This window comes from Castanea sativa, chromosome 5 (assembly GCF_040712315.1).
Source record: "Castanea sativa cultivar Marrone di Chiusa Pesio chromosome 5, ASM4071231v1".
NCBI lineage: Eukaryota > Viridiplantae > Streptophyta > Magnoliopsida > Fagales > Fagaceae > Castanea > Castanea sativa.
In genome coordinates, this window is record NC_134017.1 from 71,627,056 (window position 1) to 71,651,301 (window position 24,246).

General features: G+C 33.2%; 3 protein-coding genes across 4 annotated transcripts; all 3 read right to left on the reverse strand.

Moving 5' to 3' along the window:
* Positions 1–77: 77 nt before the first annotated feature.
* Positions 78–3,965, reverse strand: LOC142637232 (transcription factor ILR3-like). The gene is made up of 5 exons (XM_075811514.1): positions 3,490–3,965; positions 2,259–2,324; positions 1,269–1,346; positions 1,016–1,178; positions 78–625 (listed from the first exon to the last, which is right to left on the reverse strand). The coding sequence occupies exons 1-5, from the start codon at positions 3,669–3,671 to the stop codon at positions 359–361; spliced, it is 756 nt and encodes a 251-aa protein (XP_075667629.1). The 5' UTR covers positions 3,672–3,965; the 3' UTR covers positions 78–358.
* An 864-nt stretch (positions 3,966–4,829) lies between these two features.
* On the reverse strand, positions 4,830–7,492 carry LOC142637234 (thioredoxin-like protein CXXS1). The gene is made up of 3 exons (XM_075811516.1): positions 7,216–7,492; positions 6,862–6,984; positions 4,830–5,143 (listed from the first exon to the last, which is right to left on the reverse strand). Exons 1-3 carry the CDS (start codon positions 7,315–7,317, stop codon positions 4,991–4,993), a joined length of 378 nt encoding a protein of 125 aa, XP_075667631.1. The 5' UTR covers positions 7,318–7,492; the 3' UTR covers positions 4,830–4,990.
* A 6,464-nt stretch (positions 7,493–13,956) lies between these two features.
* LOC142637227 (kinesin-like protein KIN-14C) lies at positions 13,957–20,917 on the reverse strand. Of its 2 annotated transcripts, none has more exons than XM_075811509.1 (17): positions 20,642–20,917; positions 20,029–20,286; positions 19,788–19,932; positions 19,074–19,183; positions 18,870–18,989; positions 18,470–18,673; positions 17,624–17,833; positions 17,460–17,534; positions 17,155–17,301; positions 16,941–17,079; positions 16,683–16,792; positions 15,730–15,891; positions 15,430–15,650; positions 14,909–14,990; positions 14,711–14,815; positions 14,511–14,615; positions 13,957–14,411 (listed from the first exon to the last, which is right to left on the reverse strand). In XM_075811509.1, the coding sequence occupies exons 1-17, from the start codon at positions 20,684–20,686 to the stop codon at positions 14,232–14,234; spliced, it is 2,418 nt and encodes an 805-aa protein (XP_075667624.1). In that variant the 5' UTR covers positions 20,687–20,917; the 3' UTR covers positions 13,957–14,231. The 2 variants fall into 2 exon arrangements, with proteins under 2 accessions (XP_075667624.1, XP_075667623.1); XM_075811508.1 differs by having other exon boundaries at positions 16,683–16,795.
* Between the last annotated feature and the right edge of the window lie 3,329 nt (positions 20,918–24,246).

Genomic DNA, 24,246 nt, shown 5'->3' on the forward strand with positions numbered 1-24,246 from the left:
AAATGAACTAGTTTACTCTTCATACTGATTCTGCTATTGTGTGCCTTCGTATGCAGAAAACAAACCACAATGTGAAATTCCACAGCTCAATCAAAGTAACATTTCATTGATGGCAAAATTAGCAAAACACATGCTTGACATGTTAAATTTGGTAATTAGATAGCAAAATTGGCTGATAACCTTACAACTTATCCCTAAACATTCAATGGCGTTTCCAACTTCCCAAATCACATTTATCATCCGCTTAATCCAGTCTTAAAAATGCAACCTTCATCAGAATATAAATACTAAAGAAACATTAGGAACAAGGGCTTCCTCGTGCACAAGGATTGCAGAGCAAAAAATGAAGCCTGCTGCCTTATGCAACTGGGGGACGGAGAACATGGTCTTGTGAAGTATCAACAGAAGCCGGTGGCATGAACTGCCACATGGAAACCCCAGGATACCCCATGAATGGCACAAACTTGTTGCCAACAACCTGGCCTGGGGCAGAAAATGGAGCTGGGATTGCAGGAGGATGAGGCAAAAATCCTGGTTGAGTACTCAAAGCTTTTACATTCTTCTCAAGGTTCTCTTTCTCTACCTTTAGCCTTTGCTTCTCATCACGAAGCTCATTCTTTTCTGCCTATACAAACAAACCTCCGCTCAACATAACCAACAAGAATTGAATTTGAACGTGGTCAGTTTTATTTAATTTTTTGGATATCCTTGCAGCTCTCAGGTATATATGGAGTAATTCCTAAAAACAAGTGCGATTTCAGATGCCTTATAAAATGAAAAAGAAAAGGAAAATGCAAAGGTTCTAGTTCTACCAATGTTATTACAAAACTTTTACAGACTAACGGGACCATGAATGTGATTACTAATTAGTGTCACATCAACAACATAATTAATAAAATTCTTATATTTTGTTTTGTGTTCAAAATTTAACACATCAGTTTATAATGCTTATGCTGTAAAATTATTACCATCCTTAGCGTCATTCAAAAGTAAAAACTGAAATATCAAAGTGCACCTTCAACTCATTAATCTTCTCCTGCAGATCCATTTTTGACTCCTTCAACTTCTGGGCTTCATCTCTTAATTGAGTCAACATTCTCACAGCATCACCCAATATAACAGCCTTGTCCATTTTAGGAGGTTTTCCAGGGTCCAGGATAGAACCCAGTTCCATGAACCTTAAGATAATGCCAACAAAGTCAACATCAGATATAGAGACAGAGTGAGAAAGAGAGAGAGAATCAGAAAATTAAAGAATTAGAGGATGCCTGTCATTCAATCTATCCCTCCTCATTTTTTCCCTGCATGCTTTGGAACCAGATGTAGTGCATGATCCAGACCTCACCCTGTACACAAAATATGAAATAAGAATGGAAAAATACATGTTATGATCTCCCCCCTCCCCACAAAAAGTTAAAGAGTACAAAACATGAAACTTTCCTGAAGATTAGTTCCTATCACCTCATCTGCAAAATGTATAGTTCACATATAAGCTATAAATTACCTCCTAACCAATGAGAAAATGTTATGTCACTGACATTTCTACCTTTTCCCTCATTTTATCATTTATTCATTCATAATCAAAAACTAAAATACAATAAATAGCTTTTCTAATTTCAGGATCATCATCATTTTTTGGCTATGTGGGTGAAGGAGTACAATTAATTCATAATTTGACTAGTTCAAGAAAGTTGTGTATCACTACGAACTAAATTTTAAGGAGATTCTGTGAGCTGATTGGGATTAGCATATTTTGAGTTCTTAAGGTAACTCCGTCATGGAAATGAGTTGATTGGATTTTGTTATTATCAATAATTGCCAAAATGGTGATAGTCAATATTTGTTTAAATGTTAACAACATGATAAAATTTAATCAACTTAATTTCAAAACTGATTGATAAAAATTTTAGGAACTCTGTAGCGAAGTTATCCTAAGAACTATTAAGGAACTTAATCCATCAAATCAGACTTTCACAATAAGAAAAGAATAGCAATGAATCAAAGTAAGAAAAGGAAAGGAGTGGGGCACTACTAGATACATGTCAAATATCTAGTGACATTTCTTTTTTGAGAAACAACCAGCTTTAAGATAACAGAGCTAATTGTACCACAATGAAAGAGGGAACTAAGAGAAAGGGGGAAAAATCAAAACAAAGCCATAACATAACATAACCAAAAAGAAAGTCAAGCACCCTAAAAACTGCTACTATCCAGTAATGGAAGACAAGATATACTGTACTTGGCCAACAAAAGTTTACCTTTTTCGAGAGCTAATTTCCTTGGGACCATCTGAATTTGGAAATGAGTCATCAATCTGCTCCATACTGAGAAAACAACAAGAGAAAACATGAGCTTGTCCATTATACAAGTTTTTAAAAAATTAAGTAGATAAGTGGAGTTAATCCTGCTCTAGATACAGCCCAGGTAAATCAAAAGTTTTTGAAGTAAGGAAAAAAATTGGCAAAATGAAAATTTTGAAATATTTTTCATATAAAGGAAGAAATAAAATGGAGTTCAAATAGATTACGAGTACACTATTGGATTCATGAAATAAATTCATAACAGTGAAATAAGTTGTCTCCATTCCACTTGAAATGGAAATGATCTTGATTCTCTAATTACAAACTGCACAAGAAATGCAAAACCCCTAAAGTAGGTGTCTCCCAAAGATCATGTCACCTTATTATAATCAAAGGGGTTAGAGACTAACTTTTGCCAATAACATAACTACATAAGATTCTTAAAAATCCTCTGACTATCACATAATTACAATCTTCTTAAATTGAGGAGTACTAGGTTTCAAGTCAATAATGAAACAGTGCTAAAAACAAATCTTATTCTGACCGGAAGCAGCTATCATTTTTATATTTTTACAATGAAAAACCAAGTCTTAAATGACAGCATCACTAGAAATGACTCCCATAATCACTAATATATTCATAAATCAATATGTGTAGTGTAGACCGCACACGCCCATGCATATGATTCTCATGCTGCGTGACACATTGAAAGCTTCAAATGTTGAATTTTCATAGAAGTCAAAAACATCTAAGATATTAATGTAGCCCTCCTTGCCTGCATTATTACCAATCACCCATAAAACATAAAGATAAATTGAAAAACACCCAGAAAATCACAAAAGAAACAATATATATTAAAAAAAAAACCTTAAAATAATAATAAAAACAAGGACCAAAGCTAGTCTCAATTTTTTTTGAATGAGCCATGAATCTCAACATATTAATTAGGATCAGTCACATATATTAAACTACTAACAAAAAAAAATGTAAATAAAAACCTTCAACATGGTTTATATAGAAAGTGTTACAACCCAAGCATACAAGATTATTTGTACAACAAATTATAAGAGAGAGAAAAAAACAGTCAGTGTATTATATAATTGGCAAATAAGTAATGGGACAAGAAAAAAAAAGTAAATAAATAAATATAAAATAAAAAAAAGAGAGTAAAAAACGAACTAAGGACCACCTGAGAGAAGTGGGGTTGGAGAAAGAAAGATGAGGAGGAGGAGAAGGCCAGGTAGTAGAAGCAAAAACTCCTGTAGGGTCAAGGAGAGAAGTGACAGAAATGTCCTCCATAAGATTATATTCATCAAACATCCAACTGGTGGGGTTTTCATTTACTTGAGACCCCATTTCTCTGTGTTCCATATTGCCGGAAATTCCAAGATATTCCGGCGAGCCGTGGTGGTGGTACGTAGAGAAATGATGAGCAGAGAATGATAAGGATGATAGTATAACAAGTAAGGAATGAGTGAAGGAGGTTGGTTCGGAGTTTTGGTTAATGGTTATGTAATTGAGTGGCGTTAAAGGTGGTGGTGGAAATATTGGAATATATGATGATGGTAGAGAAGCACAATAACAGGAGTTTTTTTGAATCTTTTGAAATCTTTGAGAATTTGGAGAGAGAGAAAAGAGTTCTGATAGGTCACCACCTCCACCACACACTGTGCTCCCTAGCGTCTTACACGCATGCACTAATAACAATTTTTTTTTTCCCTTTGTTTTTTTTTTGTCCTGTTGTACAACAACGTGTTCTACTGTATCTCACTCCACTTGTATGTGTTTTTGTTTTTGGTGGGAGTGTTTGTGTGTTGGGTTGGGCTTGTTTAAGGCTCATAGACTTGGAATGGACTTTGAAGTTATTTATTGAAGAACTTGGGCTTGAGCTTCACAAATTACCCAAGTTTCAATTTTGGAATTGGAACTTGGATACTACTTTGAAAATCATATAAAAAAAACAATTAAGAAAAACTTTGAAAATCATATAATATAAATAAATAAAGGATTTGTATTTTTTTTAAGGACTTCACCATCCAACTTTATTGATTAATATTATTTTAGTTGCAGTCCATTAGCTAATAGATAAAATAGATAGTTAACTAGTTATCAGTATCACTATGATACTATAATTTAGATAAATCTTTACAATTGTAATACTTAATTTGAATCATGAAATCCATCCATTTCAAATGGAGATGATCATATTCCCCCCAACAATGAACAGAACCTCATTAAACCTTTCTAAACTCATTTATAGATAACATGATTGTGGGGAGAAAATTAACAAGCAATTTTGTTTCATGGCACTTGGTTTAAACCTGTCCAGAATACTGTATTTGCAGCAATCCAAAATCCCAACTTGATATCAATCTGCACGGATAGGCAGGGTTTTTTTGTCTGGACTATTAGGAGTAATAAACATGTAAACAGCCAACTTTTCTTGTATTCACCTGTATTTCCTGCTTCAGGCATGACCTTTAACTCAGGGCACCAAACCAAAATCCAGAAATAAAAAACATGGCCAACTTGATGCAAAAGGAAGGAAGCACTTTTACACTTATGAGATTGAAATCACACACCCACAAAAGGCACACCAACTTATCATTTGTCTTGATGCTGGACCACCACAATCACATATTTTACATGTTCAAAATATAAACAATACCAAATACATATACATACATTAACTAGGCAACAAACACACGAATGGACTGAACAAAACTATCTATCCTTTTCCTTATCTCTTCTGGATTGGCACCAACAAGCTTGTCATCCGGAGCACCATTCTTCATCAGCACAAATGTGGGCATGGCCTTTATCTCCAATTTGGTTGCTACCTCCTAACCAATCAAAATGAAAAATTATATATGTCAAAACATTATCAACAAAAAAGATTTCCAAACATCAATTTGGGGAATCTTAGATATAAAAGGTTTAAGTGTATCCATCAAATGATTGTGACTGCCAAGCCAATCTACATTTTGTCTTACTAGCTTTTGAAAGCAAGAAGATATTTTATCTACCCGTGCCCATATACCCCCAGATGCCAGATTAAAGCTTGGCTATGGTGGTTAAAATGTCTTGATTATCTTGACTTTTTGGAATTGACAAAACTTTCAACTTAGTTGTTGGTCTAGTGCACGGGCTAAGTGTCCAAAGTATTTGATTTAAAAGCCCAATCTGGGAGTAGCAGGATTGCAAGTTGTTCCACCTTTAATAAGACCACATCAGCTCAAAATAAAGGCATCAAAAAGTAGTTGTACTATGGTTTCTCCTTAGTTGTTTTCCATGTGCTAGTGATTGAACTTCAAATGCCTATCCTTTGATCTTGAGCACATATCTAAGTAGTTGGTAGCGCAAAATCACTCTAAATATGCACATAAAATATCTCTGAGGAATGATTCTTATACATGTATATCAATATTAGGCTAATAATTTAGCAGACACACATCTGAACGACTGAAAAATGAACGATTCGAGCTATGCACACTCCAGAACATTTATGTAGGAAGCAGAATAATGTTAAAAGAACAAAAGATCCCACAGCACCAAGAAATATAGGGGGAAAAATTTTGCACCAGTGAAAAATTGCAACATCACTATCCCAAAAGGCAAGAATCCAAAGGTTTGATGCTGACAGGAGAAGTCACTTAGATGAAGCAACTAAATTGACAACAACAGATCAAAGATGCCAACTAGCCTCATCTCCTAAACTCAATTGGAGCTTCCACAGCTAATGTTTTCTGCAGAGACCTTTCACGTGTTTGCCTCAAAAATGAAAACTTGAACATCATTTACAATTCAGACAATAATGATTGGATATTTTTACGGTGGATCACTCATCATTTCCCCAGTTATTGACTCCTTGTGCCCAAGATTAATTAATGCTACGACTGATCAGGCTAGCTGCACTACTGCTTTTTGTACTAATCATTTTTATATCTCGGGCAACCAAAGGTACAAAACTAACCAACAAAACATTAAATATTCCATGCACAATGCATACAAAAAAATAATATTATCATACTAAAAAACCTGTCCACATTTAATTCCCAAGTTAATCTATATTATCGCAAAGGATGAGTTTTAAAAATAAAATAATTTCCCATTTCACATTTGGTGAGTTTTCTTATATAAAATTTACAAAGGTACTTCATATTTATGGCTGTGGTCACACGCGTTCACAAAACACATTCCTTGTCTCACAAGAAATCATTCTTTATTATTAAAAGATGATACTTATCCGCGCCATTACATATAGAAATGTAGTTGCCGTTTATCTAAAAAGATATGCCAAATCATACCTATGTGAAGAGGAATCTAGCAATTTTTTAATGGTTTGCAAGAGCCACAAATCTTTGAAAAGTCAACTTCCAATTTGTACATAACATATCAATGCCAATACACCCCATATATAACATATCATTCTGCACTCAATACGTGGAGTAATATGCTATATGCTTTTAGATAAACTATTGTTTCAAAGCTGATATGACAAACAGAGAGGCAACAAATTAATCAATAATCTTTTTTTTTTAACAAAAATTAGATAAATTACCTTAACCTCATCGACATCAACTGTGAGGAACAGAACATCAGGGAAGCTTGAAGCCAACTCTTCAAAAAACGGGTTCATTGCCACTGAAGGTATGCACCATGCAGCAGTGAAGTGTATGACAATCTATAATACCCATCCCACCAAGACAATAACTTTAATAGCCACAATTCTATTAACATCATCAAGAACTTTTCTTTATATATTAAAATTAAATAAATAAATAAAAATAAAATAAAAGATGCTCATGAAGAAAGTGAAGGTTTATATTTATTTCCAAGACCCAGAAAGGAGAAGAAAGAGTTTGTGTGGTTTAATAGTAGTTTGAAATTTTGTGAAGTTGATGAGGAAACTTACAGGGGTGCCTTGATTGGTGGCTTGGGTAACATAGAAGTCCCATGACTCCAAAGAGTCAACCTTCACAACTCTGGTCCTGTTCTGCTGCTCAAGGCCTTCCATCTCCTCCTTTTTTTTCTTTCGTCTTCTTCTTCCTCACCTACTCTAGAAGCTATAATAAAACGAAAGTATAAAACTGAGTCCCTAAAATATGAAATGTTTTGAGTTGGACCCACTTTACTCTTAGATGGATATGTTCGACAGCTGCAAGCAGAGAGGATCAGTTTGTCTTTCCAATGTTTCGATTCACTTTTTTTTTCATTTAAGTACTTTTAAGTTTTGATTTTGACATTTCAGCATTCTATTTCTAACTTTCATTCCTTCTCAATTAAATTTTCTTTCAGTGTTTCATTATTTTGCCGCGGTCCACTTTATCAAAATAACATCGTTTTGGATTTTTAATTATTATTTCTTAATTTCAAAAAAACTGAAAAACATTAATTAAAAAAAAATTAGAGCTCATTTATTACTTGTGTTTAAACAACTTTACACGTATTTTTACATACTTTTTCATCCACATGTATTTTCAAAAAATAGAAACAACATTACTAGAACAACGTTATCAAAAGGGTCTTAAATTACTTAAGGAACGTCGTTCCTTAACCCACTAAATAACAAAAATAATCCCCACCCCCACCAACATCTTAGAAATTCTATGGGTTTTGAGCAATTTTGCTTCTTTGGCATTCTGGATTTTGAAACAAATGCGTACGGCCAAAACCAAAATGCTCCCATTAATTACGCATGAAGAATCTCTCAACGATTTTCTTGTCCCATAAAAACCAATAAACAAACATAGATATAGAGCAACAAAGTTGAGACATCAAATTCTGTTCAATTAAGCAAAGATTTCCTTGTCCCATAAAACAACAATTCTATTTCAAATCTTAAAAGGTTTTCCAAGGAAATTCTAAACTTTACAAATAAAAGGTAATCTAAAAATTAATAACATTCCAAAGTGCAATCTGGACTTGCAGACATGGGGAAAATTACAGAGAATGAGTGACTTGAATTTGAGCCTTGTAACCTGACCATGAAACATGCCCAGCAATGCTGACCTTGGTCTCTCCCTTCTAAAAAGTTGTATTTAACACCTGCATCTCTTCTCCTGAGAGTAGTTTTGTTTCTGTCAATGGGGGTGGGGATTATTTTTGTTGTTCAGTGGCTAGGGATGATTTTTTTTTAAAAGAAAAATTAACATTTTTTCAATTTTTTTTTATAATTAAGAAATTTAAAAGAAAAATTCAAAGCGGCGTTGTTTTGGTAAGTGGGCAACAGCAACTAACAAAACACTGGCGAAGGACTCAAATGGAAATGAATGAGGGTTAGAGGACTGAAATGACAAAATCTAAACTTAGATGACTGAAATAAATAAATAAAAAATTTTAAAAAAGGTTAAATTTAGAGGGTGAGTTTCGGATTTTAGCCTTTTTTTTTAACTTCTTTCTTTTTCTTCTAAAAAATAATTCTTTTTAACTTGTTTTATAGTATATTTTCACCAGGGAAGGATGTTTACCAAACCTCTCAAACAGCACTACTACACATAAATCGACTAAAACCACTTGTAAAATAAAGTAATCACACCATACACATTGCAAGTGACGGATGTTAAAATCCACACTGCAACAACCACACAAAATTGCACTGCACTGCACTCATATATATATTATAAAGTGGTATTATAAAAGACAAATCTCTTTCTTTTTAGGGTTTAGTATCATAATTTTTCATTCATCACAATTTAGGGCTTACACATTTTTCTACTAATATTCAGCATTAACTCATGGTCTTGTTTTTCAGAGGAATTTCATCTTACTTTATCTCTCCTATTTCTAATTGCAATAAAAAATAATTAATTAATTACACTTTTTTACCTGAAATTCTATAGTTCACAATGACAAAATTACAAAAACAATGCCAAAAAAATCTATGCACACATGTAACTCACTCATTAACAACCGCTAATAACCTTTAAGGAGAGTTGAAAGGAAAATTTGAGGGGGGGGGGGGGGAAGGGGACAAAACAAATAGGTTAAGAAAACAGTGTCATCCCTTAAACCTTTTTCATTATCTAACTTTGAGCTCATTTGGCCCTTAATTCTTTACTTTTGCCCTTATAAATCCAAATAGACAACAACTGCAATTGCTACAATAATGCTAAATATAATTATAATACAATGTTTATTATTTCAAATCTTTTTCTTACAATTTCCATAACAAATAAATCAAAATCATATACAACAATCAAAATCATATGAGCAATAAAACTATAAATAATAATAATAATAATAATAATAATAATAATAATAATAATAGAATTACCTTGTAGGAAAGGATTAATCCTTTCCTTGATAGAGAACCACAGATGGTTTTTTTTTTTTTAGGTTAAACAAAAGGAAGAGAGATGTTTATTTATGTTTGATTTTGGCAATTGACTTGCTGAAGGAATAATGAGAGGTGGCAGTACCTAATTTTAAGGGATATAGATAAGAGGTTATCTTTTAATCAAACTAAATAGTTGAGAAGTGCTACATCCACAACATTTTCACAACAAATCATAGGTGGTTAGTTATTATTGGTTATAATTTGAATCTATCACTAAAATTACTTTTTTGCCCCACCAATAACAACCTACCACTTAGGATTTATTATAAAAATGTTTTGGACATAACATTTCTCTAAATAGTAAACTAAAAAAATAGTGTATTCAAAATAGTATATTATTTGTTTTAGAGAAAGTAATGTATTTTGGTAGGAGTTTTTTTTTTTTAATGATAGTAATTAAGGAGAAATAATTTCTCATAATTAAGAGGAAGAGTCAGGGGCTGTTTGAATTTGCAAGTTTTCATCATCCATCACTTTGTTTTCATCAGCCATAACTCAAAACTGGTGGGTCCCACAGAGAGAAAGTTTGTTTGGCCGTGTTTTCAAGTTTTGTTTCCATCACTCAATTCTTTGGTTTTTGAGTGATGAGTTAGTAAAATTGAAAACAACTTTTGGGTGTTTTTGAGTTATGAAAACTGAGTTATGATGGTATTTTGGTAAATACACACACATTTAAGGGACCCACAGTCAGAGAGTAGTCAAATTCACCTCAAACCTTTTGCTCTCTCCAACACTCCACCAACGGCTACACATTTTGGGTCTTCTTCTTTTTTTTTTTTTTTTTTTTTTTCTTTCACACTGGGTTTGGGCTTGATTTCTCTATTCTCTTCTTCTTCTTCTTCTTCTTCTTCTTTTTCCCATTCCTTTTCACTGGTTTTCTGGGCTTGGGTTCTCTTCTTTTTTTCTTCTTTTTCTTTCTTTCTTTCTTCACTTCTCACGATCTTTTCTCTTCTCTTTTTCCCTCTTTTAGTTCTTTCTAAGCTTTATAGTGTAATTTGTTGTAGTGTTGAAGGTGTTGGTGGTGTGAATGGTCGAATTTGCTATGGTGGATTGGTTTGATGTTTTGTGGTTTGCATGGTGATGGTTTTTTTTTAGTGGGGTGCTGGGTTTGATGTTCTGTTTCTACTGTGGCACCATAACATCCTTCCAAAGATGAACAAAACCACCAACGCAAACCAAAAAAAAAAAAAACTCTCACATGCACTATGGCCACTCTAAAAGAAGAAGACATTGGCAGAAAGAAATAGTCAATTTTTTATTTATTAAAGAAATGAATAAAGTAGAAGACATACCTGTGGAACAATGGTAGCATGGTCAGAGGGTGGGTTCCACGTTTTTGAGCTTTTAAAGTTGAAAACAAAACTGAGTTTTAGATGCCAAACTGGGTTTTGGAAATATTTGGAGATTATTGAGTTATAGGAAATGAGTTATAGAGTGATGAGTGATGATATTTGAGTGATGAGTGAGCATTTTTTTTCACCCAAACAGCCCCTCAGTATCCCATGAGAAGTGGTAACATTTTGAACTTGAAGAGAGAGAGAGAGAGAGAGAGAGAGAGAGAGGAAACATTTGAAACTATCTATAAAAACCTTTTTTTTTTTTTAAATCGAAATTTACAAAGAAACATGAAGAGGGAGAAACATGAATGGATTTTTTTTTTTTTTTAATTTTCTATACATGTACATTTGAGGGTATTTTGGTACACTAAATGGGGAAACACAAACACGATAATCCTTTTATTAGTAATATAGATAAGCCCTTTTCACACCTAAAAACTTGTTGGGCTAAGAAGAACCCAACCAAGAAAAGTGGACAAAGATAAGACTGTAGCCATTTTTCCGGTCAAAAAAAGCTCTAGTGTAGTGCTTGTATGGATAAGCCACTGAGGTGTAATGATTTGAGGTGTATATATGTATGTATAGAGGTAATGGTTGGATATCAATTTGTTAGAGTAGAAGCTATTGTGGATGATTAGGTAGGAATTGTCTTTTGATTTCACCTAAAGGGAACGACTTGTTCCCCTACATGTTTTCTTTTTTTTTTTAATTTCTTTTAATTACGAAAATTTTAAATAATAAAAAAAAGGGCCAAAACAGCATTGTTTTGTCCATTTAACAGAGACGGTTAGCAAATGGTTAACAAAATACCGAATTGACAACAATTGAAAGTTAGAGGACTAAAATGAGAAAACTGAAAGTTGGATGACTAAAATGAAAAATGCTAAAAGTTAGAGAGTTAGTTTTGGAATTTTGCCTTTTAAAAATTTACCCAAAACAAAAGAAAAATAAGTTTTGGGTTGCCCAATCCAGCCCAAAATTTTGAATGTCCCAACTCAAAACCGACCAAACTACACCATGATACACTGTAACTCACGTGGGATCATAAAATTGAGATGTGATGTAATGATGGTTTTTGCCAAACTACATCTTGTAGTATGGTGATAAAAATGGACCAAAACCACATCAAACGGTACTGTGAACACACCTACCCATGACCACGAGTCTACAAACACTAAAAACTTCACTCTATCACGTAGAGTTTACACTATATACCTTTAGATTTATTATATTTCACCTCCAAGAAATTGCCTTTTTTTTTGTGTGTCAAAACCCCAAATCACACCCTAAGATGACTTTCATTTTACTTCTCAGTGTTTTAGTCTTTAAGATTTAATATTTTTATCAAGTTTGTCCTATCCTCTATGGCTCTATCATCTATATAATTCTCATTAAATATAACAAAACAACATCACTTCACATTTTGACAGTTACTAAACAAAACAACCAAAATATTTATATAAAAAAATGATTAAAGTTCAAGGATTAAAATGATAAGAATAAATTTTATGAACGAAAATAATAATTTATCTAAGGGTGTAATTTAAATTTCAGCTTACATATTTGTTTGGGTGCGTCTTTTAGTTACTGGGTCAATAGTTTTTAAAGAAGCTTTGTTTTATAGTAAAATTTTGGGCCCATGGTCCACAGTCTTTCTTGTCAATCCTAGGGGCCCTTCAATCTGGTTTTCTGAATGGTGGTATAGAAGAGCATATATGCCATTATCAATCTAATCGTATATGGTTTGATAAATTTTCGGGATATGCATGATTTTTTTTTTTTTTAAAGGATATGCATGAATCAATTGACAAAGACAAGTGACCAAACAACTGCTAACGAAAAGAAGGAAATGGATGGATAATTATTAGGGACATTCAAATTTCTGATTTCGATTTTTCTAGATTTAGAAAACGTGGTATTAAATTAAAAGCCACTTGAACAAACTGCATCTACAATCTAGAACCTCACATTGTCAAATCATTAATTATAATTAATTCATGTGCCCAAACTTTACTCCCTCCTGGTGTTGAAAAAGAAAAACCAATGGGCGGCATCGACAACATAGCAGGGCATCTAAGTTGCAAGACAAAAATATACCCAAAGAGGATGAGTGGTCCACAACAACATATATTCAAAAAGAATCAATCCAATTCTTCATTACAGAACTTAGGCCCATCATTTTTTGGACAAGATTTTAGTGCAGTAGTTGAGCAAACCAAGATATCAAAGTTGCTGCAAAAGCACTAACAAAAGAATTAAGCTGGTGCTTAGCAAAAAAGAAAAAGAAAAAGAAAGAATTAAGCTGGTGCCACAACTTGTGGCACCAGCATTGCTCCTTACAAAAGTCTTCCACATCACAACACTTAATTATGCACCGATTCAACGCACCACTTCAAGCCTGTGAAAATTCTTGTTTTTATGGTTTTTGCCAGATTGTCATTAGATTTATTGTTTTCAATACAGATCATCATTATCCCTCAGCAGCATCCAAAATGAAGTACACCGTTCAACATTTCAATCATACACAATACACCTAATCCTCTGCGCACACCCCCTTAATTCATAGCAATAACAAGTTATAGCATCCAGATTTACGAGGACATGCACTACTTAAGCAAGATACCATTCATATGACAATCTCATAGACATGACATCTCTAATGACAGTTTCAAAAACATCCCCACTTCACTATTTTTCATATGTCATAATGATCTTAAGAACAATTCATCCATTTAGCCTTCTCTTGGGAGTTCCTAAAGAAATTAAATGGAATGGAATAAAATGATCATAAAAGAATGGAATGAAAAGGAATTAAGTAATCTTAATTGGATGTTTTAAAATAAAGGCATAGATAAAAGGAATGCAAGTTTTAGTATGTGTGATGACAACAGAATGATCATTATGAATAAATCACATCTGTAACCTAAATAAGATTGTTCAAATCCACTCTATGATGCTAATAATAATTCCTTTATACCCATACTCGTCAAATGATGAACAATTTCAAATAATTTTGAAGGATCATCTCACAAGGTATATAATTTCATCTGTCGCATCATTCAATCAAGACACTAAACTTAAACCTAAAGTACAAATTAGTAATTTCTAGAAACCGAACACTACAAACAATTGATACAACCAATCCACCCCCTTATACAAATTACAACCATTAATCATACAAATAACAATTACTCTGCGCAGATTATAAATGCAGCAAGGCTGACAACAAAATGCATGAATACTAGGAACACAATTTCAGCCATAGCTCAATCGGTTATCCATAGGCTTCACTGTTGTCTGACGTCGGGGAATTCCGATTTCACAGGAATTGACTCTGGCAGCAAACCGTAGTGAGCAAAGTGACTCACCAACCGAAGATGGATCAGGGGAGATATTTACAAACATCAAGGTTTTGGAATCTCCACCTAGGCATGGCTGTTTATGCATAGAATTAAAAAGTACATTATTATGAAGCAACAGTGCAATATGAAGATTACAAGTAAATAATTAAAAAGTTCAAAGAAACAACTGTACCTGGAGAAGATATGTCAGTTTTGAGTTCCTAAAAGGAACATGGTCCTCCTTCTTTGCCAATGCAAATATTACATCAGCCAGCGAAGACAAACTTTTGTTTATAGCCTGATTGCAAAAAATTAGCATATAATCATATTAAAAAGGTGAACATTAAAACAACAAAAGAAGTGGGTTATTAATGGAATTCATCAGATTGAAACCTGAGTTTCCTTCAAACGGTCTCCAGTTGACCCACTCTTGGATAGGCGCTCACTTCCAGCAAGATCTATGAGGTTTAATACCCCCTGTACTTGTTGCTCAGTGCTCTAGCAAAGCAGAAAGAGCATTATGTCAACAGTTAAAAACATACATGAGTGCTTTGAACACAAATATGAATAAAGAATTACTAGTTGAAGTACCTCATTTACACCAGATATACGCAATGTAAAAACAAAATGGCTTCTTGAGGACTGCTCATTCATTTGCGTCCTACCCACAGACCTAAAAGACCCAAAGGCAACAACCATTCCATTAAATTTATTCATCCAGTTAACAAGATTAGAGAAAAGCTCAATGAAAAGCATAAACCATGTTCTATCATCACTAAAAGAAAATATATTAGTTATGCACAATCCACAGAATTACAATGATAGTGTGCATGTGTGTGTGTGAAATCTTGAAGACTGAAATTGACTAAGCCTTGTCATAGGCCTCAAGAAACTTGGTAAAATTATCTAAGCCTTTTCCTATGCCTCATGAAACTTGACTGTTTAAACCTTACAATACTTTAAAAAGCATTGGCATTTCTCATTTCAAATTTCTAAAACATATAGAAAAGCATTCCTAGAGCAGATACTATAATTCCACTTTAACACAACTCCAGTGGATGTGCAGAAAAACAAAACCTGCAGAACAATGTAGAAAGCTCCTAAGGTGTTACCTGCTGTGTGCAGCCTGCTGTAGAAGGGAGGATATCTCATTTATGCTACAAACATCGACTATAGTAAGGTCAGAAACATGTGTATTTCCATTCACATCATGCTTAATTGTATACTGTTTTCCAGGAGCCCCATTTTCTGTCCGTGACATGTCCAGACCACTTGATCGATTTGTTGACAACAAATCACGGATGGTCTCATTGTAAATCTCCAACATTGAAGCCTACACATGTTTATAAGGAATTGTTAGTTTCACAAGCAAAAAGTAAGCAGATTAATGACAGAAGTTCAAGATAGTTTACCTGCATTTTGTATTTCCAGCCCTGAGCTTGAAGGGACTGACTTGTCTGGAAGATTTGTTCCAGTGAACGTGGTATCAGCCCTTTCTGCACAGAAGTTTCTGGTCTACCCATCATGGTATAAGTTTTTCCTGATCCCGTTTGCCCATAAGCAAATATGCAAACCTACCAAAACATTACACCAACATTAGATTAATGAAAGTTCAGAATTAAAAAGTCAATCAAACTTCTAAAACAGATGATACACAATCAAATAAAGCTTAAACTTTAGCCTAACATTACAAATGCATTTCCATGCATTTCACAGTAAAATAGTGTTGAATCTGATTATAGTTTCCAGTTTCCATTTTTTTTTTTTAAAGCATTTCATCCATAATAAAGTCATTGACAGATAAACATAATGTCATGAAATTAACACCAACACCAAGACACCATGCCATAGTGCAACTTCAGCTAGAGAAAACCCAACAACAACTTAACCAAACAATAAAATGAGTTCAACCAAAAAGGCAATACAAAAAACCAAATGAAATCCAACAATAGCTTTACACTTGTAGCCCCATATCAAAGACCAAAACAACTCACACCCAATACAATTCAAAATTGAGGATAAATCCCTAATAAACAAGTTTGTAAGAAATCTTACATCCCTACTACAACCAACAAAAACTTATTAGTCGCATCATAGTGATAGCATCTTGAGGAGGTACTCTAATCATGCATCAATTACAAAATATTCTTTCAACTTATTTGACATTTTGGTTAACTTAGGTAGAGCAATTAACACCTGATCTTGAACTGGAAAGTTGCAATCAAGTGAAAACACCATTTATCAAAATGCAAGAACTAGAACCTTGATAGAACATATTCTAATGCATTATGCCAGATTTTTTTTTTTTGGATAAAATGCATTATGACAGAATTGAAAAGAACAATTTGCAAGCACAACAAATTACCTTATAACCATCAAGGGCACTCTGTACCAACTGTGATATTTCAACAAAAACATCCTGCTGAGAAGCCTCATGAGAAAACACTTTGTCAAATGTGAAAGGATACCTCTGTCCTGCTGACATTAAGTAGCATTAGATTAAAGAATAAGACCTTTGTTTTTAACAAACAACAAACTTGTAATATGTAAAAAAGTGTATAAGTCAAAAGATTCTCCTATAGCCTTATGAAATTCCACTAGGATTAAAGGCAAAGAAACATACCACTTTGTACCAAATCAATGCCCCGGCCAAGAGTTTCTGTTGATGTAGGGTAAGCAATTACTGTGGCTTCTGTTCCAACTCCATCTTCAGGCAATAAAGGACGCACTCGGCAAAATACACGAATGTTCCCTTTTAGTTCCTGCAATAAGAGGCACTCTAGTACAAGCCACATAATGCTAGACGAGGATTCAAGGAAAGAGGAAAACAGAATTACCAAAATTGTGTTGTGCAGCTTTTTTCTTAACTTCTCTCCTTCAATAAGTTGAAACTCTGCATCTGCCAGTCGCTCTTGTAGCTCACACACAGTTCTCTTTTGCTCTTCAAATTCTGTCCTTGTTTCTGAAGCAGATAAATCAGCCATCTAATAAAGAAAATAAGCATTATTGTGGGATTAGCTCAATCACATGTACAAGACATGTCATAATCTACAAGCATGCTAATAATGTCCAAAGTAGAACTTGTAAAACTTGTACAAAACATAAGCAACCCTTCCTACAACTTGTAAACTATCAGCATTACCTTTAGTTTCTCATTTGCAGCAGTGAGTTGATGCTGCAATGTCCGAATGTGCTCCCTTTGGGAAGAACATGTCTCCTATAAAAGGACCCAAAATCTTACAGTTAGTGAAGTCAAGATTATCATCAAATTATAAATTAGTTGATAATAAATTAATGGGGACAAACCTCCAAGGCATTTGATTTTATCGTCAAATTATCCAATTCTGCACAAGATTTCCCAGTAAATTCTTTATACTTCACTATTTCAGCAGTTAAAGCCTGCATTTGTGTCACTTGGCGATCACGGTCGTCCCTCACTTGTTGCAATTCCACTCGAAGGCATCTAAGTTCATTTGATAATGATTCTTTTTGCTTTATCACCTCATCCTGTGAAGCCTAAAAGAATGAACAAGACAAAACACCAATCAAGACACCTCCAAAAGTTGCAGATTGTTACTGAAGATGAAAAGTGCTTCTAGTGCCATCTGCCAAGCAAACCACCACTGAATTTATAAAATATATATATACATACATACATACATATATATATATATATGAATTCCAAACCCCTGAATATTTTTTGTTAACAATTTTGTAACTTCTTAAATTCATTGTCTACTCAATTTACATTTAAGATCAAGAGCGTATAAAATAAGTCACCTAATAGATTTCTTGTTTTAAGATCTAAATATATAGCTTCTATTCAATAAAGGTTCATATCAAGCCATGTCAATAAGTGAGGTTCAAAAGGGAATCATAACAATAGTAATGATATGCCTTCCACAATATTTAAAAATTTATCCAAAACAACAAAAAACTCAATATGCATAATAGAATCATAAATTAATTATTTTAATAATAATAATAATAATAATAATAATAAGTATTATTATTATTATTATTATTATAAAAAAAAAACCAATACAAAGCAGTTTGTCAAACTTCATTTAATTTACAAAATTAATTTTGGAAAAACACGTGGCATACAAACACAACTGCTGTCATACATGAATATTGCACCTAAGAACTTACTTTGAATGAAGCTAATTGGTCTTGCAATGCCTTATTGTGACACCTTAAATTGCTGAGATTCTCCACAATAGTCAATTTCTCCATTTCAACTCGTTTGAGTGACTCACTAATTGTTTCATTATCCTTTTGAAGTTTGCCATTATATTGTTGTAAACTCACATTGTATTCTTGTCCTCGCTTGTACATATCTTCAAATGAGGCTGCCTGCATATTCAAAAAAAATTTGGGGAGAGAATATCATTACATTGGTCATATGGCAATCCACAGAGTCCAACTAACTTAATGATACATAACTACAAAGACTAACATTAAAAATTCACACAATTTGTAGGAAGATAATTACCAATCTTCGCTATATAGATGATAAATGCGAGACAACCAAATTATGAATTTATATTACCTTTTGTTCAGCAGCTAATTTCTCCTGCCTAGTTTTTTCAAGCTGAGCTGAAAGAGAAGCTTGCAACTTCTCACTAGCAACTCTTGCTTCTTTTTCTTTTCTATGACATTCGATCGCATCCTAGTCATCAAACCACAATAAAAATGAGATGTAGAAACAAACAGGTATAGCCTGTACACAAAATGCAATGACCGAAAAACTTACCAACTTATCTGATTCTTCTTTTGCAACTCTATCTTCCAAAGAAGAGATGGTTTTCCGCAAGTCTAAGATAATCACATTTAACTCCTCCACCTTGTTTTTCATCTCCAGCTCTAAGAAAATAGAAACAAATCTACATTATAAAGTTTCCCAATTAACAAGAACTGCAATATTAGGAACTTCAACACATGAGAAACCACATTCATTAAATGAAGGCATAGTGATATAAACAATATATTTCTTTCTTAATAAAATCCTTATCTTAAAAACAAACAAACATTAAAAAGCCCACCCCAGCATCAATGTTTCCAATATCAATAAATTCTACCTTCACCAAAAAATTTCTACATTGTGTCCAATTCCTTTCATTAAGAACAATTATACTTTGCCTGAATTGAATTATGTATTGCTAATTTTTATCCCATGCATCTACACTTTGTTTTGAGAAAAACACATGCACAACGGTTGCACTTCACACTGGAGATGAGTTGTCAACTTCACAAGATCTAGACATGAGAACACCACTAGCATGAGTATACACTATTCATTAATTTGACCCAAAAAAAAAATATTCAATATAAAGCTTCATGAAACACATGAACCTTTTCAAGTGTGCAAGAGACATAAGGATAAATTCAAACAGACATGCGCAAATACAGTAAATAAAAATTTACTAAGATGTTTGATTAATGACAGTACAATGCAAAAGATGTGTACCAGTATCTGTGCACTTCTTCTCAACAGCTTCAATCGAACTTTGAAGCTTTTCCTTCTCAAGAACATGGTTTTGTTCAACTTGTTGGAACCATTTTAAGCAAAGTTTGAGCCTCTTAATATAGTCAATCGCGTTATCCAGCTTAACCTGCCAACCATATAAATAATAAACTCAAAATAACAAACCCACAAACCAATTTAGCTTAAACCCCAAGTTTCAAAATTCATGAGACAAGAATATAACCTTAAGAGGATCAAGCTTCTTCCCCTTCAACTTCTCATTCAACAATGCCTCAACCTCCTCCTTTGTGAACTCCACAGTTCCACACTCCGACCCCTCGCCACTTCCCACATCACTAGTAGCCGTAACATCTTGTCTACTGTTTACCTCAGAAAACGCTTGCCGCCCACGGCCCCTGCTCGCCAACGGTGGCCCCACCATTCTCCCTGCTCCAATTCTCCGACGCTTGTCTAAAGGAACCTCGTCATTACCATCCTTTTTCTAAAGCACAAAAAGTACCAAACAAAGTACATGAATTTAAACGCAACACAAAAAGGAGAAACCAAAATTCAATCCATTTCAAACCTAATACACAACATAAATTCACTTGCAGTCTCACTTTTTTCCATTCAATTACTTATATTTTCTCAGCATCCAAACAGTGGGTTAAGTGAAATTAGGGTTCTAGATCCTAAATTTTCCATTAAATACACAAAATTTACAGAACCACAGATCCAGAAATCAGGTATCTCTTATTTTCTTCTATTTTCCCTCAATTTCTTAGCAACCAAACAACGCTACTAGAAAATTTGAAAAAACAAAAAAAAAAAAAAATTTGAATGAAACTAAGGCTTACAGTGAAGGGACTACGGGGAGGTCGGTTCTGGTTACGAGAAGCCATTTTTGAAGAAGAATATACGAATTGCACTAAGAATCAGAGCGCTTTTCCGACGAGTTTTCGGTGTAGCATCTAAAAATCTGGGCTGTCGATCTGCGGAAATAGACGGTAGTTGATGGAAGAGAGAGAGAGAGATCGAAGTGTTTGTGTTTTGAGGAAAAAAGAAAAACACTTTTGAGGATTTGGAAGGTTAATTTGGGAAGTTAGGGTTTGCAGAGAGAGAGAGAGAGAGAGTGAAATTTGAATTTGGATCTGGCGGTACATCTAAAACGCTCCTCGATAGAGACGTTGCCTTTTTATTGGGCCGAACCGGATCTTTACCGGCCCATTAACCCACTTAAGCCCAAATTCTTCTTATGGTAATTTAATTAGTACGGTTTCTTAAAAAAAAAAAAATACTACAGATTCTGGATTTTTTTTTTTAATAAATGATTGAAGATTGTCTATTTGGAAATAATTTATCTTTTTTCTTTTATTAAAAATACTGTAGATAAAATAATTTATAAAAAAACTAAAATTAAAAAAAAAAAAACCTAAAAGCTAACTTATAATCTAATCCGAAATGCATACGCTAATCTATGTTACTTTTAAGTAGTACAATCTATTTCTTGACTTTTTAAAAATAAAACTATTTGAAAAGTGATTACTTAAAACTAATGTGAGATTTGAAAAAGCTGTCAGATGTATTATGTACGTCTTCCTCTTCTCTCTTTGCTCAAAACAACATGATCCAAAATAAATATATAAAATTGAGGATTTTGAGATCATAGCAATGTAAATAATGGTACAGACAACATTACAATAGCCGTACACATCCAAGAATGATTGAATGAAAGCAAAAAATGATAGAAGCAAGCAAAGCAGAGAGAATCACAATGAACAATGGAACAGTAGGAATTAAAAAGTAAGCCGTATATTACCATTTACCTCACAGGAAGTATTGGATGCCTGGAGAGTGGAGACTGTATAGTTAAATATTTTTTATGGCCTCTCTTTGAAAAATGAGAGAGAAGAGGTAGGGGGAACCTTTTAAAAATCAAATGGAGCGCTTTTCATTAATTGTTTTAAAACTGCCAATTACTTGGATTAATACTAATAAATTTAAAACCCAGTGAGGAAACATTTTGAATTCTGAATTAGTTTCGAATTTTGGAATTGTATTGCTTATGAAAAGATTCAATTAATGTTGGACCGAAATTTGGACCAATAAATTTTTTACAACAAAATCCAACTCAAGCTTATTTAGCACCCATTCATGGCTTCTCAAATTAAGGTCAATTGCTATAGATAGTTATCGTCTTAGATTTCTTACCTAAAGAAGCCAGGGATTTTTTTTTTTTTTTTTTAATTCTATAGTTGTTGGAGTTGGGATTCAAATCTCGGACATCTTTGTTGAAAGCACTAACAGCTGTTAGTTGAGTTACAACTTACAAGACACTTGGCAAAAAACTAGTGATACAATTGCCTGTTGAGATTGTTACATTTTAGACTCTAGTTGTCGTAGGCTTGTAGTATAAGATAATCAAGTTGTTTGATTAATCCAATTATGCCAAATCAATTTTTTTGTAATCAATATAAGCATGCAATGGAAAATTAATACTGTCACTAGTCGCATAAAATCAAATACAATGGGGACAGTGATATAGTGATGCAAGGAAAATCGATAGAAAAACAATTATAAATGACAAACCACTGCAAGGAAAACCTTCCCATGAACAAATCCACTGTCAAGAGAGAAGTTTTGCAATCTCAAGAATTACCTTTTTTCTAAACTCTACAACTTGTAGACAACTTACAAAGAAAACCTTTTATGACCAGAACCTCCAATTAACTCCATGAACCTCTAAAAGGTATTTTTTTTACAGTAACAAGTCAATGATAGATGATATGGTTTATGCTTCTTCACCAACAAATCTTTAGATCTATACTTGACTATCTTTGGAATGGTGAAATTAAGAAAAGCTGGGTTACACAACCCTAGCCATACAAAAAGGAAGTTGTCTTTCCTCTAAAAACCTCTTTAGGGTCAACTCATAATATCACTTATATATCCCAACAAGTAGGGCTTGAATTAATGCTAAAACAAACAAGTTATTAGACCTTTTACATTACTGATTTGTGTAGTTTTGATTGATCGAGAGGAATCAAGGTTAGAGTCAAGGTAGCTCAACTAATCAAGTGAAATCGAGTTGCATCGAGCTTACATAAACTTCACTTTGTTAAATTTTTCAAGACTTGACATGCCAAGGTGGTGTCAAGGTCACAAAAAGTTCACTTTCTTGAGCTTATATTGAGTAATCTTCAAGTCTTCACTTTGATCATTGTGAGGGTACTTTTTTTTTTACACCTAATTTTATTTGAGTACCACCTATTTATTTTCAAATACCACTAATAAGTTATTGGGTTTTCCCAAATATATTTTGCACTATTATTATGTTAATCACAAATGTTTCATATCTCATTATCCAAATTGGGTCATAATATAAACTATTACAAAAAGCCTAAAAACTCATATTTTATCCAATTTTATTATCATTATTTAGCTAAGCCCAAAACCGGCCCTATGAACCCAATACACACTTCCTATTCTATTTAAAGCCCAAGAATACTTATACTCGGCAATATTTGAAAAGCCCATGATTCAAGTCCATGACAAAATAATTTTATCAATGGAATTCAAATCCACAATCAAAGCCCATGATTTAAACCCATGGCAATTTTATTTTTCCAAATCCCAATTCATATTGACAATATTTAAAGCCCAATTTTCATTGGCAATATCAAAGCCCAGTTTTCGCTGGCAATATTTAAAGCCCAATTTTCATTGGCAATATCAAAGCCCAATTCTCATTGACAATATCAAAAGCCCAAGTTTCATTGGCTGCCCAAACTAACTACTTTGCACTATTTTATCAAAAGCCCAAGGTTATTAACACTTGGCAAAACACTGTATCATAATTATTTCACTAAAAGCCCAATAATGAACAATACTTTAGATTCTTAAACTTATTACTATAATATTACAAGCTCACGAAATTTATGAACTATCTATTCTCAAAACCCATGGCAATCATCTTATAAAAGCCCATGGAAAGTTATGATTATTTATCTTAGACCCATGACATTTATTTATTTCATATCATATTATAAACTCTTATTCACTATCTATCTTACATCACAACATTCATAATATTTATTTCCAAAACTCATGGTACTTATTCATCTTACATGTCCATTATGATTATCTATAGAAAAACTCATGAGAATATCACATTAGTCCATTATAGTGGTTGTTTTCGTATTTATTTAAAACCCATGGATATTGCCTCTATTTAAAACCCATGGTAAATATTGGAGGTCATTATTTAAAAAGCCCCAAAGAAAATATCATTTACAAAGTAATTCATAACAAAATTTATGAGAAACTATACAAGTTGTTATTTAAAACCCATGAAAATTAATACCCAAAATCTATCATAAATATTTTTTGAAACTCTTGGATTCATTTTATTTCTACTAACAACTAAAGCCCATGAGGAGTAAAAAAAATAAAAAAAACCATG

Coding starts and splice junctions, on each gene's coding strand:
- LOC142637227 (XM_075811508.1), bottom strand. CDS start 20,686: ATGGCTTCTCGTAACCAGAACCGACCTCCCCGTAGTCCCTTCACT. Junction 15,651..15,729: donor GCTGGAAATACAAAATGCAG/GTAAACTATCTT, acceptor AAACATGTGTAG/GCTTCAATGTTGGAGATTTA. Junction 14,816..14,908: donor GTATATCTGGTGTAAATGAG/GTACTTCAACTA, acceptor CTGCTTTGCTAG/AGCACTGAGCAACAAGTACA.
- LOC142637234 (XM_075811516.1), bottom strand. CDS start 7,317: ATGGAAGGCCTTGAGCAGCAGAACAGGACCAGAGTTGTGAAGGTTGAC. Junction 6,985..7,215: donor CCACCAATCAAGGCACCCCT/GTAAGTTTCCTC, acceptor TGGGTATTATAG/ATTGTCATACACTTCACTGC. Junction 5,144..6,861: donor TTGATGTCGATGAGGTTAAG/GTAATTTATCTA, acceptor TTGATTGGTTAG/GAGGTAGCAACCAAATTGGA.
- LOC142637232 (XM_075811514.1), bottom strand. CDS start 3,671: ATGGAACACAGAGAAATGGGGTCTCAAGTAAATGAAAACCCCACCAGT. Junction 1,347..2,258: donor GAAATTAGCTCTCGAAAAAG/GTAAACTTTTGT, acceptor TTTTGTGTACAG/GGTGAGGTCTGGATCATGCA. Junction 1,179..1,268: donor AGGGATAGATTGAATGACAG/GCATCCTCTAAT, acceptor CATTATCTTAAG/GTTCATGGAACTGGGTTCTA.